Source organism: Schistocerca americana, chromosome 4 (assembly GCF_021461395.2).
Source record: "Schistocerca americana isolate TAMUIC-IGC-003095 chromosome 4, iqSchAmer2.1, whole genome shotgun sequence".
NCBI lineage: Eukaryota > Metazoa > Arthropoda > Insecta > Orthoptera > Acrididae > Schistocerca > Schistocerca americana.
Genome location: NC_060122.1, coordinates 189,797,151 through 189,816,244, shown reverse-complemented (window position 1 = coordinate 189,816,244; position 19,094 = coordinate 189,797,151). Strand labels below are relative to the sequence as shown.

Here is a 19,094-nt window from a genome sequence, read left to right as displayed (position 1 = left end):
TCACATAGAGGCTATGATGCCTTGAAGAGTCTTTACATCCTGCTGACGTGAGAATAGCATAATCTCCGCGTCAGAAGCTTGCTTCTACTTAACCTTTTAATAGACTCGCATTTTTTCCACCGTGACTAATTTTGTAAGCTAAGAACTTCATCCGTTACAGCACACTCCTGGGGATGGGAAATGTGGCCACAATGGTCTGGTGGAACGAACTGTCACAAGTGCAATGCGTGGGTTCAGGCATTTACTTTTAAGAGGCACAAACAGATTTACTTTACCTCTGGTAACCTCAAGAGAAAGATGTTATAATCCAGAATCCGCATTAAACATCATTTTCCTTAATTCCCAACTGGGCAGAGTCGGTTTACGTTGGGAAATGACATGGGTGGAGGTCATGGTAAACAGAAATACTGTCGCCAGTAAACTTACTTACATTAGAAAATTTTATTTTATTTGATGAAAAAGGAACAGGGCTCTTATTTTACTTGTACTTGATTGAACAAGAGACGTTGAAAAATTTGGTGCTGGACTGTGATTCGAATTCGTATCTCCTCTTTCGAGGATCTGAATCTCTCGGAACAGTATAGTTCAATCATTTCGATACTTTTTCCAAGACTGCAATCTTCTCTAGGTCTCCTCCAAAGGTAAGTATGTGGGTCCGATTCCTGATCCAGTACAAAAATATTTTTAATTTCATTTCAAGCCCTATCACGTGCACACCAGGCAGCTAGTGAAAATTAACGTGCATTTTTAATGTCTGTTCGTGTGTTGCGAACAATTTCTGGTCAAACATGCACACATCTTACTGTTGTTGAGTAAGTAATTGACACTTAAGCTATATTCGTGGATGATAATGAATAATGATAGAAGTGCGGCTCGATTGTTGCTCAGGCACAAAAATTTGTATCCTTATTTTAGATTCAAACACCTAGCAGCTGGTAAGAAGAACGGATATAAAACATTTGATTTTACTTAGTTAACAATCGGATCACGTGTTGCGTTCGTATCTGCGTCACAGAACTTCACATGATGCGCTTTATCTTTAAAAGCATACACACTTTGTTATTTCTAAATGGAGGTATATTAGACATCTTTCGTGGTTAGTTTACAGGGATGAAAGGATCTTGATAGGAGTCCCGGTTTCTTACAAAAACTATCGTCTTTTAATTTCAAGTTTAGATGTGGTTAGTGATATTGGCGAAAATTTCGGTAATTCATGACCCTTCACGGCTAGTCAGCAATATGATATGATTAGAGTAGATTAGATTAATACTTGTTCCATAGATCATTAATATGACATTTCGTAATGACGTGGAACGTGTCATTTTAATGAAAGATTTCTTTTACATACCGGTATTCAATTTCTTAACAACAATTTTTACCCTCTCTATTATTATTTTTTATTTATCTCTCTCTCTCTCCCTCACTCTCTCTCTCTCTCTTTCTCCCCCACAGACAGGAACACACACACACACACACACACACACACACACACACACACACATACATTCTTTTCTTATTTTTATTTGTTTGGTCTGCTCGACTATCGGCGAGGCGCCAAAACGTCCGTGAATGTGTTCTTAGTCTTGAGTACACTTACGAATGAAATATGTAAACAACTATTAGAGTTACTGATTTATGATGCATAGTTTACAGTCAGTTCTGAATATAATTAGTAACAACGCTCGAGTCCCTAAACCCAAGTAAAGAAATGCCAATCAGACGCATTACGTATTTCATGCCGTAACATCCGCGTCTTTGAGACGCCAGCTATGGTCACTTCCTAGGATGACGTAGGTTCGTTCGTCTTCTTCCTGCTGGTACTGTAACTGAGATTTGGCAACAAGGCAAGGTATGTTTGGCAACTCTGTGTTCGACGAGTTACTTCCTGGTGTGCACGGAATTAAGCCTCAAAGTTCACTTGACTTTTCCTGTCATTTCCATTGAATAATCTGAGTTCTTTTCGCTTGAGATCGTTAATTTACGGTTTTCAGCCCAGGAAAGCCGTTGCACGTGGAAATCGCAACTAATCTCTTCCTTTAAATATCAGTTTACGATTTCTAGCCACTATTGGCCACGTAAGAGGAAGGCACAACACATACCTCTTCGCTAGGTGTGAGGGGACGTGCTGACTTGTGAAAAAGTGTCTTTTATGGTTCCAGTCTCGCTGACAGTAACATTTTCATCCCTTCTGTGAAAGAACTACAAGCAGTCAGATCAAACATCGATAAGGAAATCGCAAGAAAATGCTATCAACATATAGTTTAATGGTGAAAAACTTAGAATGCTGCACAGCACGTGACGCCTCTTTCCACTGCTGACAAGCAAATTTTGGGTTTCTAGGAATACATAACTTTATTTATGAAATGCCATATTTGCAAACCTGTTGAGTATGACACAGCATACCAATTAAACACAGTCCCAATCGCAATCTAAGTGAGAAGTATTTTACTAATTCCTGCCGATAGAGGCACGCTTGTGTGCAGATACTCAGTTGTATTAAAACAGATTTTCGTCGTACGGTTATCGTGGATAGTTTTATTTCATTTCTTATAATACAGTGCACAATTTTCGTAAGGTTTCTTTTAGTGTTGTTAAAACAATACTAAACATGAGAGAGAAATTAATCATCAATGAAATATGCGAATTCTCTGATGTTATCTATAACAGTCTGACAATGCACATGCAGTTTATTGATTACATGCATGTAGAAAACTTGTTCTTAGTTAAACAAGGATTGAAGAAGTTTAAAATGCCACTACCAGACGACATATAATGTAGAAAAAACCTTTTACGACTACTTTGGCACGATGCGCTCTCCCCATACATAATAAAAAGGCTTCGAGATGCATCTGCTGCCTGGTGATCTACTAAACCTGAAAAGAACTAAATGTCGCAGAAGTTAGTCCATTTTCCACATGCGACTATTTTGGGCTGAGAAGTGAAGGGAATTACGTTCAAAGTTCCAATAGATGGATAACTTCAGCAGACAGCAGAATTGCGTTTTAAAAAGTGTTGCAGGGAGTGTAATAGAACGCACGACTCATTACCTACAGTGCGCAATACTTTCCGTTACGCTACGAGTTGTCATACAGCTCCAGCAGCTCTAGAAGTCGACAACAGTTCCTCCAGAACTTCCGCATTCCGCAGTGCTGTGAGATAGTGCATATGGCCGGATCTAGATTCATGAGAGACAGACAGTTACAGCTTTTCTTTTGTACTGCACGACGGTTTCAACAAACAGATAGTGCGATAGAGTAGCTCAAATGGAAAGGAACACTTCTTATTTAAATATCTGCATCCTACACTGTTGACAGTTCTGTGTAGGTGACAGTTACTTGATTTTATGTTGGTGATTACAAAATAGAGTCGAATGTATGCACAGTGTAGCTGACGCAGCTAGTTCATGGCGATTCGGTCAACCAAGTAAATGAATGTACTGAACATGCTGCAAACCGCTACAGGGAGCCTGTGTTTCAGAATTCTCATCGAGTATGCCGCAACGGTGTTATGATAGAAAAATGAGGCTTTGCTGGTCTGTTGGAATGCTGATAAGTTGCTATGGTGATGGTCTGGGTTCGATTCCAACGTCTGCCAATGATTTTTAATAGGGAGATACAGATTCTATTCTCTTCTGGTTACGCCAACGGAGAAGTTATAATGGCATTGTGGTCTGAAATTCACATTAAACACGATATTCCTTCTCTACCCAGTAGACGTTAGGTTGAACCACAATAAAGTCAACAGTGGCGAATTGTGGGAATTCTATCACCTGTAACCTATCTTATACTAGTTATTTATTTGTAGCAACGAAACAAACGATATGTAGGGTCACAGGACACTTATTCTATTTTTTATTTGAGCTTCTGTATGCCGATAAATTAGTTCTGAATTTGGAATGCAACTCAAATCCTCTTAACCCGTAATTTGATCTCTTCGTGACAATACAGTCGACTACTGTCTGTTGTTTCTTCAAAACTGCAGATTCCTCAACATGTCAACTCATTGCACTTGAATAGGTTCGAATCCTGGCCCGGCACTAAAGTTTTCATTACGTATTAACAAGCTCTAGCATGAGAACACCTATCTCCTGTTGGATAATAATTTTGATTTTTAATGCATTTTCATTCCTTGTCAACACTAACGATATCTGACGGTTTTGACTCCCAGTGAGACACAGAACTATTTGAGAGATCACTGGAAGTTCAAGGATGTTATTCCGAGCCGCTGGTGGCGACAAATTCGGTAGCTGACGTCTCTTTGTGTGTAGTCAACAACGATATGTGTGGGGTTCGGTTCCCAGTCAGCACTGAACTCTTCGTCATATTATTTCTAGTTCAGACATGCTCACATGTCAACCAAGAATATAACAGCGACATGTGCCGGGTTTGAGTCCTGGGAAGGAAAAAAGTAATGTTTCTTCTCGTCATTTCAATTAAAACATCTAGCTACTGCCGAGAAAATCCGATATGTCACAGTTGATTGTGCCTCGATAACAATGCGATTAGGATCTGGGTTCCAATCCCTGTCCAACACAAGGCTTTATTTCACGCCATTTCAAATAAGTTACTTGTGAAGAAGCAATATTTAACATCTCTCGTAGTTCGTTCAAATGGCTCTGAGCACTATGCGAATTAACTTCTGAGGTCATCAGTCGCCTAGAACTCAGAACTAATTAAACGTAACTAACCTAAGGACACCACACACATCCATGCCCGAGGCAGGATTCGAACCTGCGACCGTAGCTGTCGCTCGGTTCCAGACTGTAGCACCTAGAACCGCACGGCCACTCCGGCCGGCTCGTAGTTCGTTAACAGGGACAATAGATCCTGGGTAAGAACTCGCATTCGTTAAAAATGTTTATGTTATGTAATTTAAAGTTGATATTTGCTAACTGATAGTGTCTAAATTGGAGGTATATAACTCTCTGTATGCCTAGTGAGGAATTACTGTTAGTTTCTGTCAGTCACGAAATCTTAATCTGCATGACCTGGGTTTAAATCCAAAGGCAGAACGAGACGGTTCGTCATGTCGTTTGAAGTTCATACATATTCTCAACTAGCAGCTCGTCAATAACTTAAACTTTTGATGTCATTTTGTGTTAAATAACAAGTACAGTATGTTACTTTGAAGAGGAAGTCATGAATACGACGGACGTACTAAGTGCATTACCTATCTGACGTAATAATGAGAGTGATAACATTTCAGGTATGTCATTTATTGCAGTAAATGTGAGCTTACAAGCCTTAGGGACAATCTTATCTGTGAGAAGGTGTTCCCTGATATTTGTAGTATCGTGGTATTACCTTACACCTTGAGTTATTGCAATAGAGAGCAGAGTTTTCTAGTGATGACTTGTTGAATCCATTTTCAATAGCCACACGACTGTACCAATGGGCGATTAGATGACCTGCTAGACAGCTGCGTTACGTGGGTTGCAAGCGAATCAGGCTAAACGCAATTTAGGTCCTTCGGATACTTTTGAGCATGACTGGGCATCAGGTGAATTTGATCGCCGAGGTATCAATGTGAGTTTGCTATGATGCTCCTCAAATCACTGTAGTAATGATCTGGCTTCGAGACAAAGTCGATATACTACTGAAAGACGACATCGGCGGCGGCGAAGACATCAAGCATGAACTGATGGGTGTTTCACAGCTGTCACTGTGTCTTCGATAACTACAACAGGTTACATGGAAGTGCAGAATAATATATCCCATTGCGTAATACTGCTCTCACCAGACGGAGTCCGTGGCATGCTGCACATTTCGAGCCACCGCTCACCCCGATGACGGCTTTTTGGTGACGGCCATCGACATAGTGTAGCAAAAGTGTGGTACACCTGAAGAGCCAATAGGGTTCCTGTTGATCGACGATGGGGTCAACGTATGAACACGTAGGGGTGGTCAGCTGCGGAGCTCCGTGTATAACAGTATACGGAGAACCGTGTGCTCCGAAACACTTGTGTGTGCACCAGCACTGTGCTCTTTCAGCAAACATGCCGCAGATCACCATCTATCTTACATTACAGAGAACACAAGTCTCCAAACCCCACGTTCTGTGAAGGGTCGTAGATGTCCAACTATTGTTTCAGTGTCCTTTATAACGGTACTTTGCGGGCAGGCGTGTCAATTAGCATCATATTAATTAAAATCGGGGAAGAATTAAAAAGGGGAAAGTAATACGAAACTTTAATAACTGCACAGTATTAGTAAGAAGCAATATAATGAAAAGTAATAAAAAGCAAAGACCAAGCGGGACGGAAAGATATAGGGACGCGTTTGTTTTTTAAAACACATAAAAGAACATGTAACACATTATTGAGCTCTCCACCTCCAGCTATCGCGATCGGGCTAGTCGATGAAGAAGTGGTACGTGACCGCGAAATTCGTCAAGGAGATTATTTAAACACTCTTCAAGCACGTTTAAAATACATTACGTGTGACGAAGTGATCAGAGACGTTTATTGTCGGGTGAAGTGAAAATGATTCCGACAACATAATTCGAGCTTTGTGTTAGCTGGTAAAAATACTCTTGGGAAACTATTATGGCTGTGGAACCCACGAAAATTGTACGCAACGGAAAGCTATAGTTTACGTAATTCTGCATTTTTTAAAATTGTGAAACGCGTGTGCGCCGAACGTTAAGGGAATATTATCCTTGGACGGTTGTGGGATTAACTGATGCAAACAACGCGCCAGCATAAAAATAGTTCGCTTATTAACTACCAGATATTAATTAACGGCGACCTAAATTACTAAAAACAGTGCGTACTCCGTTAAATTTAACCCTGCGTGTGAAATATAATCACATCGAACACTTCGAGAGCGAAGAATAGACATATAAGTGCCGAATTGATAGCCTGGGTCGTGTCGATATTTGGACATTATATGACACGCGTTATTCAGAACACGATATCGACCGTTCTAATACCGAAAAGAAGGATAGGATGATCACCTCCAATCCCGATTCATATTTCATATTTAGTTAGTGAAAAGAAAAGTGTTAATAAACAAACTACATTTCCATTTTATCCACGATTTTGGCTTCATTACGTAGTCTTGACTACATGATAAACAATATCTGTGGAAGTTGTATACAACGTATCGTCATAATATTTAGCCAACCAATATTGTGGGACACGAAAAATGTAAATACATGAAATTGTTCTTACAGCGGAGGTATAATGTGTGAGTGCGACGAACTATATTGAGAAACTGAACATCCATTACGTACTTGCATGTTTATCTGCGAAAATGGTCCTTGTAGGTACATCAGCATAGAGCTCAAATAGAATCCCTGGAACATTGCAAACCATTCAGATTAATCGAACATCTAAATACGCATAATGCTGGTATCACCAGGATGTGTTCTTTCTCCTCACCCTCGTGGCAGTAATTGAAATAAGAGTCATCCGGGAATAACATTTAAATCAACTGACGACCATTGAGCTAGCGTCACGAATTTTCAAACGTCCACTGCCATGTATGAAGGCGAATGACACCACGAGTGTTAACGTCGATCGAGGGGTGTCGTCGTGATAGTATTGAATGACATTGAGCGGTCACACTTTCTGACTCGTTCTGTAGATGCTCACGCCAAAATCACGTGAATATTCGGCGAGCATCGCCGTTTCCGAGATGCTCGCTCTGCGTCGTGATGAACTCTTGTCAGTGTTGCTTACCTGACTTTTCCATTTGCAGCCCGTATCTTTGCTAGGGTGATCTCCCGTCCGTGTTAAACTTACATGCGCCGGCCGAAGTGGCCGTGCGGTTAAAGGCGCTGCAGTCTGGAACCGCAAGACCGCTACGGTCGCAGGTTCGAATCCTGCCTCGGGCATGGCTGTTTGTGATGTCCTTAGGTTAGTTAGGTTTAACTAGTTCTAAGTTCTAGGGGACTAATGACCTCAGCAGTTGAGTCCCATAGTGCTCAGAGCCATTTGAACCATTCTTTTGAAACTTACATGCTTCTGTTGTAGCACGAAGTGACCGTAACGCCAACAGGCGGCATCCAACGTCACGGCAGGCAGTGGTCGTAATGTGTTGGCTTATCAGTGTACCATGCACACGACCAGACGAAAAAAGTGAAGCGCCCAGAATGGGAGTGAAAATAAAAAGAAATTCTGCGGTTTGAGAAGCTGTATGATGTCTCTGTAATGATGACGAAGCGGAACTGACAAACAACTTGCAGTATGAGCCCACTTATGAGTACAAGGTTGCATCCCCTCTGACGAAGATCCATGCACTGCTTCGCTTGTGAACTGTTTCATAAAACCATTGTATCCTCTCCTGAGGCATTGTGGCCCGCAACTGTTGTAACTAGTTTATGATATCCTGTGTAATGGCTCAGGAGTTGAGTTGACGACCGAGATGGTTCGATAGAATTTCCTTCGGTGATAAATCTGGGGATCTTGCTGGAAACTGACGAGTGTCAACGCGCAGTTCATAGGGAAACTTGCCATATCTGGACATGCATTAACCTGTTGAGAAATGGCACCACACTACTGCAGCATAAGACGTATCACAGAAGGGCGCAGAATTTTAGCGGGGTACCATTATGCTGTAAGAATTCCCTTAATCTCTACTAGCCATGACCTGAAGTCACACCGAATGGCTACCCACACTGCAACCTTACTCGTAAAGTCGTTCCAGGTGTAACACATCTGTACCTCTCTGCAAGTTTGATGCCTCTCCGCGAGTCGTAGCCATTTTCGCCGATGACTGACATCCGAGGTTTGTGAAACCACGATTCGTCGCCGTTAATAATGTGAACCAGTGATCAGCAGCCCATCCATCCTGTTCACGGCACCCCTCAAACGCCACCATTTGCGTTATTCTGCTTATGGCAGCCTACGCTTGGGACAGTAATCTCGTCGTTCGGCTGCTGCTAGTCTCCGTCCAATAGTGCAGGATAACACTGATTACTGCAGGGTGACGATTACTTGTTCTCAGATGTCAGATGCAGATGTGACGGGGTTACGATGCGGTTGGTGCCCATTAGGGCTATCCTCGCTTTCAATTGTGATACGTGACGGACCGGAACCACGACGAGGAGTGTGCCTGCCCTAACGTCCGTATGCAGTCCCACATCGGACCGTGGTCACCTCCGAACGCCCCCATCAAAATGTGGATATTGTACGAGGGTTATCCCAAAACTAAGTCTCCTATTTTCTTTATAAGTTCAGAATTCAGTTCGTGTCGCGGTTGGTCACACTGTTATGAAGAGTGCTTCACGCGCTGTGTGTAAACATGCGCACGCCGCGCTGAGGCGCTCAGTCTTGGCTTCGCAGCCGTTGAGAATGGAGCTCCCGTGGGATGTTACCGCCAAGTGCGAATTCCGCGCAGTTATTCGGGTTTTGAACGCAAAGGGCACTGTGCCGATTGGAATCCATCACCAAATGACGGAAGTGTATGGTAAGTCGTGCATGAATGTTAAAAATTGTTCGTTGAAGTGGTGTAGAGATTTTGCACTTGGTCGGACCGAAATTCACGACGAACAAAGGAGCAGACCGTCAGTTTCTGAGGAGACTGTGTTTAAGGTTGAGCGAAGCATGCGTTAAGATCGGCGGATTACCCTGGATGATCTGTGTACGTTGGTTCCTGACGTTTCCCGAAGCACCGCTCACAGAATTTTAACGGAAACTATCGGAAGGTGTCAGCAAGATGGGTGCCACTCGTGCTGACTGAGGAGCACATGCGGCAACGAGTTGACGCTTCGCGCGCATTTCTTCGCCGCCTTGTAGCCGAACAGGACATTTTTCCGGATGGACTCAATTGTCGCTGGTGACGGAACCTGGGCATACTACTTTACACCTGAGACCAAGGAACAATCACACCAGTGGCGGCCTACTTCTTCGCGAAAGCCGCGGAAATTTAAAAAAAACACAGTCTGCTGGTAAAGTCATGACAATCGTTTTTTGGGATCGGGAAGGGGTATTGTTGCTCGACTTTATACCCACTGGGACCACAATTAACACTGACAAGTACTGTGAGACTCAAACGGGCAATTCAGAACAGGAGAAGAGGAATGTTGAGCGAGGACGTTCACGTTCTCCATGACAAAGCTCGCCCACACATCACTCGGCAAACCGTTGCTCCCCTGCAACAGTTTCAGTGGAACATAATCACCCACCCACCCTATAGTCCTGACTTGGCGCCCAGTGACTATTAACTGTTCCATAGGTTGAAAGAACAATTGGCCTGGAAGCTATTAAGCTCCGACGACGAGGTGAAAGAAGAAGATCATAACTATACGAACAGCATGGAGGCGAGTTGGTATGACACGGGCATACAAAAACTGCCACAGCGTGTACAAAAGTGCAACGACAGAAACGGTGTTTAACTCGAAAAAAAGCTAAATGTTCAAGCTGTAAATTGATTTAAACCATTGTAGAAATAAACCAGTCTATGTACTTATAAAAAGATAGGAGGCCTTGCATTTGGGACTACCCTCGTATTATGCTCCTAGCCGGAAAAAACGAGAGCCGCTATGAGGCGGCTTTTATACTCCGTCAGGTGTCGATAACGTTGCTCCATAGGACTGCGAACCAGCACTGTGTCTTTCACAGCGGTCACTCAACATCTGACGTTGCTTACGCTCCATATTTAACAACACTAAACATGAACAAAACTAATGTCATCTGATGATCGTCCCACCTGAAACAGTTAATTGCAATTCTGAACATTCACGTAACTGTCAACAGTGTGTACGTTTACAACGGTACCTGAAAACTTACTACATATTCTGGGAGCTTAACTTTTTTCCAGATGGTGTATGAAAAGCATAACAGAATTCTCTGATGAAAAGTTGTTCTTGAAGCAATATGTCAATGAATAACCTGTTCTTCGTATCTGATAATATTCTCCTGAAGATAAGAGTAGTTGTTGAAACGTTGCACAGGGCAACACCGCCCCTCAGGGAGAAACCATAAAACATTATCTGTGTAATACGTGTACTATAGTAATTTCACTGGCATACATACGAATTCAAAAAGAAAGTGGACTGTGTCCCTTTCTAACAGCGGTGTAATGGGACCATTGCTTTTCACAATATATATAAATGACCTAGTAGATAGTGTCGGGAGTTCCATGCGGCTTTTCGCGGATGATGCTGTAGTATACAGAGAAGTTGCAGCATTAGAAAACTGTAGCGAAATGCAGGAAGATCTGCAGCGGATAGGCACTTGGTGCAGGGAGTGGCAACTGACCCTTAACATAGACAAATGTAATGTATTGCGAATACATAGAAAGAAGGATCCTTTATTGTATGATTATATGATAGCGGAACAAACACTGGTAGCAGTTACTTCTGTAAAATATCTGGGAGTATGCGTGCGGAACGATTAGAAGTGAAATGATCATATAAAATTAATTGTTGTTAAGGCGGGTACCAGGTTGAGATTCATTGGGAGAGTCCTTAGAAAATGTAGTCCATCAACAAAGGAGGTGGCTTACAAAACACTCGTTCGACCTACACTTCAGTATTGCTCATCAGTGTGGGATCCATACCAGATCGGGTTGACGGAGGAGATAGAGAAGATCCTAAGAAGAGCGGTGCGTCTCGTCACAGGGTTATTTGGTAACCGTGATAGCGTTACGGAGATGTTTATCAAACTCAAGTGGCAGACTCTGCAAGAGAGGCGCTCAGCATCGCGGTGTAGCTTGCTCACCAGTATTCGACAGGGTACGTTTCTGGATGAGGTATCGAATATATTGCTTCCCCCTACTTATACCTCCCGAGGAGATCACGAATGTAAAATTAGAGAGATTCGAGCGCGCACGGAGGCTTTCAGACAGTCGTTCTTCCCGCGAACCATACGCGACTGGAACAGAAAAGGGAGGTAATGACAGTGGTACGTAAAGTGCCCTCCGCCACACACCGTTGGGTGGCCTGCGGAGTATGAATGTAGATGTAGATTAAAGTTAGCGTCACAATCTAAGCGTAAGTAACAAATTGATAACTTTAGTATTAAAAGTACTTTATCAACGGGAAAACTATGTGGTTTTCGGCAGAAACACTTACAGTGTCAATTTTATTCACCATATTAGCTTAGACTGAAGACAAATGGAAGACTAATTATTTTGCAAGTATTTCAGGATCAAACGTCAGAGCTGTATTGTGCGTACTACAAACTACGGTGAATAAACAGCTTTTTATATACAAGTGGTCTATAACGAAAGTAAAGTCTACTTCTGATGCATTAAATGCTTACTTTACCAGCCACATAAATTAAATTTTCTGTTACGTTTTAACTTTTGAAACTTTGCTCCATAGAGCCATATCGCCAAATCCCCTTAATCATCAAAAGAGTGGCTACATTACTCTGGGAAAGCTGATGTATGGATTAAAGAGAGGTTATTATAAAAATTGTAAAACAGAAAAAGGTATTATATTCAGTATCTAGCCAAACGTATCCGAGTACGCCTATGAAATGCGGAACTGACCACTGGACGCCACGAGAGGCCTTCCCGACAATATAAAACAAACCGGAAATTATGCACAACATGCTGATCTGCTAGACCATCGTACTGTATTCTGTCCACCGTGAGTTGACACAGTCGGCACAGGTGCATTCAGAACGAGCACTTTTCTTAGTCTGTGCGCCGAAGAGCCTCCACTAGGAATCAGATGTCGACTAGTCACAGCGCGACAGGAGTTCTTTATTCCGACTGACCTAAAGTATTTGGAAAACGTTATGTAATTCGTAATTTAGCAATAGATGCCACTAAGGGCGGAAAGCAGTAATAACGAGAGCGGGGAGAGTTGTCACAATTAATAACATGTTCTGGGCTAGTATACCATGGTCGAATGGGTTTGACCTTAAAACCCGGCGTTTCGTCCCCATCCTCGGACGGTTTTCTTAAGTGTGATCGTAGCTTTGTTGGATGTCCGATTCATACCCTGGCTCGCTCACCAGGGTGGGAATCGGACATTGGGGAAACCTACGATCCCCCTCGAGAATGTCCTCCGAAGATCGGGACGAAAAGACGGGTTTTAAAGTGAAATCCATTGGACCATGGCATAATAGCGCGGAACATTTTATTAATTGCGACGTTTCCGGTCGTGAAAGATAACATTTAACAAAGAGGAGTGTTGTGTTGTTAGTAGGGAAGCAGTAACAGCAGAATGGGATGGTCTGGAGTGCTGAGTGACTTGTAATGTTCACTAATCATTGAGTGTCACCTGAGTAGCATATCCATCAGGGACATTCGAATTCTTCTAACACCCTCCAGAGCATCTGCTGGTGGCGTGGTTTTGAAGTGGAAACCCGAAGGAGCAAACACGGCTGAATCAAGTCGCTTATGGAGAGAGGCAAGCGAGCGTATCGAAACATTTCAATTAGCTCAATGACTGTGCGTAATGAATGAAAAAGATTGGGCTACAATGATCCAACAGTTCCTCATAAACCACACATTTATGTAGCCAGTGTTAATTACCGCTTGAGGTAATGTAAAGAGTGACTTCACTGGAATATGGTGACTAAGAACAAGTGATTTGCTTTGATGTATCACGGTATACCCCGTGATAATTCAGTAGAAGGGTTTGAGTTTTACGAATGCCTGGAGAATGTTCCCTGCCGTCTTTTATAGTGCAACAGTAAAGTATGGAGCAGGTGATGTTGCGGTATGGGGTTGCTTCTCTTCGTGAGAATATGGTCCTCTCAATGTGCTTAAGAAAACGCTAAAATCGGAGGATATGAACAAATTTTACTCTATCGTTTACTGTATATAGAAGAGCAACAGTTCGGAGACGATGATAGTATCAGTATGACATTACACTCTGTCATAAAACAGCATCTTTGAGGTAAATGATTTGTGGACAATAATATCACTGAAGTAACTTTTCCTATGCGCAGTACATACTTGATACCAATGTAACACTTCTGGGATGAATTAGCACCTTGACTTCGCTACAAACCCTAGCGTGCGCCTCGCGGGGTAGCCGCGCGATCTGGGGCACCTTGCCACGGTTCGCGCGGCTTCCCCCGTCGGAGGTTTGAGTCCGCCTACAGCCAGCAAGTATATTTCCAATGTGGCGATAGCTATTTATTGCGGGTGGGCAGCTGTCGAGCCCTTAGCCGCTGAAGGTGTTGTTGCTACGGTATTCGTCGCTGCGAAGCACTTGTTTGCGTGATTTACGCCACACTATGGTAAATAAGTGCTGTCTACCAGGCTGTACTGACAAAAACCAGACGGCATGGGTGTGTGTGTGTGTGTGAGTGTATGTTGTGCTTAGCGTAAGTTACTTAAGTTAGATTAAGAAGCGTGTAAGTCTAGGGACGGATGACCTCAGCAGTTTGGTCCCATAGGAACTTATCACAATTACCACCTAGCGTCCATCATCGCTACCAATCTCCGCTTTCAGCTCTTGCGGAATAATACACTGCTATTCCTTCAAAACATTTAAACACATCACTAAATGTATGTTCAGGAGAGTTCAAGCCATCATAAAGGCGAAGCGTGGCCTTCCTCTTATTAACGTCCACTAATGAGTGTCTAAAAACGTTCGATTGGAGAGTGTACATAAGCAACTACGAGGAAAACATGATCGTAAGAAAAGAACTGTTCTCTGAGGAAGCCTTTCAGTGTTGCTGTGGAAATCATTGTATTATCAATTTCGTTTCATCCTCGCACTTCAAAAATGTGAGAAATCTTTGGGACTTACCTACTAAGGTCATCAGTCCCTAAGCTTAAACACTACTTAACATAAATTATCCTAAGGACAAACACCCATGTATGACCGAGGGAGGACTCGAACCTCCGCCAGGACCGGCCGCACAGTCCATGACTGCGGCGCCTAAGACCGCTCGGCTAATCCCGGGCGGCTCTCGCAGTCCATTCCATCTGTTTGTGACAGTAAACATACCGCACAAAATAATTGCGTAGGCATCCGCGGCCACAGTCAATCGACATAAAGTTTTCTCGGTGTGGTATCGCGTCATAATGTATAAAACTGCTGCAGCTGGAGGAAAACCAACGTTTCGGCGACGGTTGCAGCGGTCCACCTCTGGGTCTACAGGTGCGCCCTAGCTATGCAGTGTCCCTTAAAAATGGTTCAAATGGCTCTGAGCATTATGGGACTTAACATCTAATGTGATCAGTCCTCTAGAACTACTTAAAACTAACTAACCTAAGGACATGACACACATCCATGCCCGAGGCAAGATTCGAACCTGCGACCATTGCGGTCTCGCGGTTCCAGACTGAAGCGCCTAGAAACGCTCGGCCACTCCGGCTGTCAGTGTCCCTTAAAATTGGTTTTTACTGTTCACTGCGCATGCCATTACGTACAGACAGGTATCTGCGCGCCAAATCCTACCACCACCCAGCGCAGAAGGACTCGGTCATTTGTTCTTTGGCAATTCGTGCAGAGCGCCTGAGTGATGCTGAAAGCATAGCACCTCAGCTTAAAAGGCTACACACAATGTTTCTAGCCAGTAGCTACAGCCATAAATCGATTCACACAGCCTTGTCGACGAACACAAGCAAGAAAGATAAGCAATAAATAGACAAACTGCAGCCAACAGTGCGCTTACCTTATGTGAAAAATATTATCGATCGAATAAGCAAAGACCTTTCCCCTGGTTGGGGTGCAGCCTGTCTTCTATAGTGGTCGCAGGATCCATAGCTTGCTAGGCTCCACTAAGGACAAGGTAGATGCATTAGACACTGCAGGCGTGGACAAGGTGGAATTCGAATGTGGCGAGGCATATATCGGCGAGACTGGAAGGCCAATAGCAACGCGCATTCGGGAAAACGAGCGCTACATTCGTCTATGGCAATACAACAAATCTGCAGTGACAGAACATCAGTAAGACTGCGGGAAAGAAATAAAATTCAGCGAAGTCTGTGTGTCGGCCAAGCAACCGGTTATGACGAAACGCAAAATCAGAGACGCCATCGAAATACTTAAACAATCTAATAACATAAATAGGCGTGCCCCATCTTGGCTGCCAGCAACCAGAACCCAACAGACCGCACTGTCAACATGAGGCACGAGCACTACCGGCGAGTATCTGCCGGCGCGCGGCCGACTTCCAGCAGCTGGTAAACAGCAGCCAACTTCTCATTCGACAGTGGCCACCAATCATGGCACATAACACAAGAGCCGGTAGACAACAGAGGTTACGGTCTCCCTCCACCGCAACAACCTACTAAAATAAAGTTCATTCTCTTTCTTTCTTAGGTGACCAATGGAACTCGCTTTTTAAAATTATGACGTATTGGCATGTGCGTTGAACAGACAGAAACAACAAAGTATAAGGGACACTGCATAGCTAGAACACACCTGTAGACCCAGAAGAAGGCCGCTACCGCCGTGGCCGAAACGTTGGTTTTTCTTCAGCAGCAGCAGTAGTTTTATACATTATGACACGGTACCACACCCAGAAAACTTTTATGTCGACATTCCGCACCAAAGTGACACATTTGTCAGTAAGAAGCGATTAGAGATCACTATTAGTAGAAAACACGTTTCTACAGTATGTCTATTGCTATTTTGCTTTCCCAAGTTAATGTACTTGATCACATGAAACAGCTATCGACAATCCGAAAACACTAAATTTTAGTAGTTTCATGTGAGAACTGGAAACAGTGCGATTCCTTGCCGTTAAGCGTCCTAATTGAAGTAAGTGTTGCAGGAGGAAGCTGTTAGGAAAAGGGACAAAAGACTGCAGAGCCAGTTTTCTATCGAGGCAACAGAGGGCCTGACGATGGTAGGAGTAAATACAATATAAAATGCAGACTGGAAATAGCAGGAAAAGCTTTAACGAAATACGCAAATATGTTAAGTTTTAGGAAATGCTTTGCCTTGAAAAGAAATTGATAGTATATAGTGTAGGCAGCAAGGGAACAGAAGCTTTAGGAACGATGGAGTAATGTACACAGGTGAAGATCATTTGTGTAGACTGGCTATGAAAGGAAGGGGTACTGAACCTCACTGAGGAGAGAGAAAAATTATGGCACAAACTAGATAAAAGAAGGGATAGCTTCCCAGGGCACATGCTAAGGCGTTAAGGAATAGTCAAAGAGAGGTCAAATGGTAATGAATTGGCAACAATTAACAGTTTCATGTGGTTGGATATGCAGAGACAAATACTCGCACACTAGCGCTGGATAAACTAGCGAGAAGACCAGCTTCAAGGTAGCCTTACAACGAGCTTAAAATTTGGTGTATGCAGGATGTCCAAGAAATCTTGCCACGAACTCCAAGGGTTAGAAGTGTGTGTTTTGAGGAATAAATGGAGGACAAAAACCTTTCTCCGGAAAGGTCACGCAATGACGCTGGAGTGCGGCGAAGTTATATGTGCCCCTTGCCACGAGGCCACGAATTTGCGGCAAATGTGACTGCATGACGGCGGACCGTATGCGGAAGGTCTTGCAATATTGTTTGTTATTCAGTGAACGCGACTGATCGCCAGTGGAGAAGATGGATCTAACTGGTGCCTAGAAAGGCTGGTCTCCTATGAATGCGCCAGTGGATGACGGTTCTGGAGACAATTTCCCATCTGCAATCTATTTTTCTCCTGAATACCGAAAAACATTCATTATTGTAGGGGGTTCCAGGAGAAAAATAAACTGTAGATGGAAACCCTGGCCCAAAACTGTCATCCACTGAGGCAACGAAGATCAGATTCATAAGAAACAAGGCCTTTCTAGGCAGTAGACAGACCCATCTTCTTCATTGGCCATCGTGGCAATCAGTCATGATCACTGAATAACGACCAACATTGCAGAAAGTTTCCCCTGTTGCCAGCTAGTGTAAAGACTCACATTTTCTGCAAGAGGGGTAGCCTAATGGCAGGCGGTGACGCCTGTAATATGGGCGCCCTATAGCATCATTGGATGACGTTTCCAGACACGAGTTCTATCCTTGATTTGTTCCTCAAGACACCATCTACAACCCCCTTAATTCTGTTGCAGCATTTCTGGGACACCCGGCAGACAGGTTTGACCTCAGGACTTTATTACAGCATGGCTGGAAATATACCAGACTCACCTTGGCTTGCCGCATCACTGTATCAATAAAGAGTCTCCTGCTAGGGCGGCCGTCGTCGGTGGTTGCTACCATGTCCGTCCAAGGTGTTGACCGCTTTAGGAATGAAGCTGACTCTGCTCTCTGCCACACCGATCTCAGCCTTTGGTTCACTCGTGCATAGCGACATTTCAGCAGCAGCACCAGGTTGAAGAACTGCGTTTCTGACATTACGACCACAGTGTAATAGGGATACGGCGCAGCAAAGTAGTATAGGTCGAAGATCTTCATGGACTTCTTCCACGTCCAGGTATCACACACGAAGAGGAACAGAAGCGTAGGAACCAGCACTGCTATTTCTACCATAAGAATCCTGAATACTTTCCTGAACTCCGCTACGGAATCAGTCAGGAGAACTCCGTCGATTTCGATAATCTTATTTAGAATATCCTTAACAATCTTGTAGTTGGAAAGAAACCATTTGAGCAGAATCAGTGTGCCAGATGACGTAACCATTACTATCTCAATCATATCGTTCAAGTCGACAGTTGGTATGAAATGCGTGGCCTCGTCTCGTTCTGTTGTGGCTAGAACGCCCAGTACAAATGCAGCTGTTACCAGTACAAGAGGATAAATTCTGTCATACAGAGCTGAGGTGAACTTACTGGTTTTAGGATTGAAAGAAAAGGGAGCCAGACCAAATATCCTGCTCAAGTAGTATAGTGGTTTCACGGCGCCGAATAAGTTGTCTACCATCATGAGGGATTTTAGCTAAGGTCAAACTCTTATTTTTACGGGCACAGATGTACTCTGCAGTGCCCAAATTGTTTATTTCCTGATGACTATAGCTCCTGTAAGTATATGCTACAGCTAAATTATCTCTTGCGATGCTCAAAAGCTGAGAAAAGAGCGTTAGGAACCGTCAGTCACTACTGACAAGGAACCGTCATTCACTACTGAAACTGTCGGTGTGAAGGTCCTGCTACAGAAAATTACAATCCCGTTAATTGAGGTATCCAATATTGATAATGCATTGGAAGTACATGTCGTTAACCAGTTTGCTTTTAGAATTTGATGCAAGGATAAACGTACCATCACCATTTCCGTTTACGTTTCCCTTTTGT

General features: G+C 43.4%; 1 protein-coding gene across 1 annotated transcript in view; it reads right to left on the bottom strand.

Moving 5' to 3' along the window:
* The window catches only part of LOC124613337 (putative gustatory receptor 28a), a 39,860-nt gene extending 21,131 nt beyond the window's left edge, over nucleotides 1-18,729 (bottom strand). The window contains exon 1 of the mRNA XM_047142033.1: nucleotides 17,995-18,729. Coding sequence (XP_046997989.1) covers nucleotides 17,995-18,729 — 735 coding nt within the window. The remainder of the gene's footprint in view (nucleotides 1-17,994) is intronic.
* Between the last annotated feature and the right edge of the window lie 365 nt (nucleotides 18,730-19,094).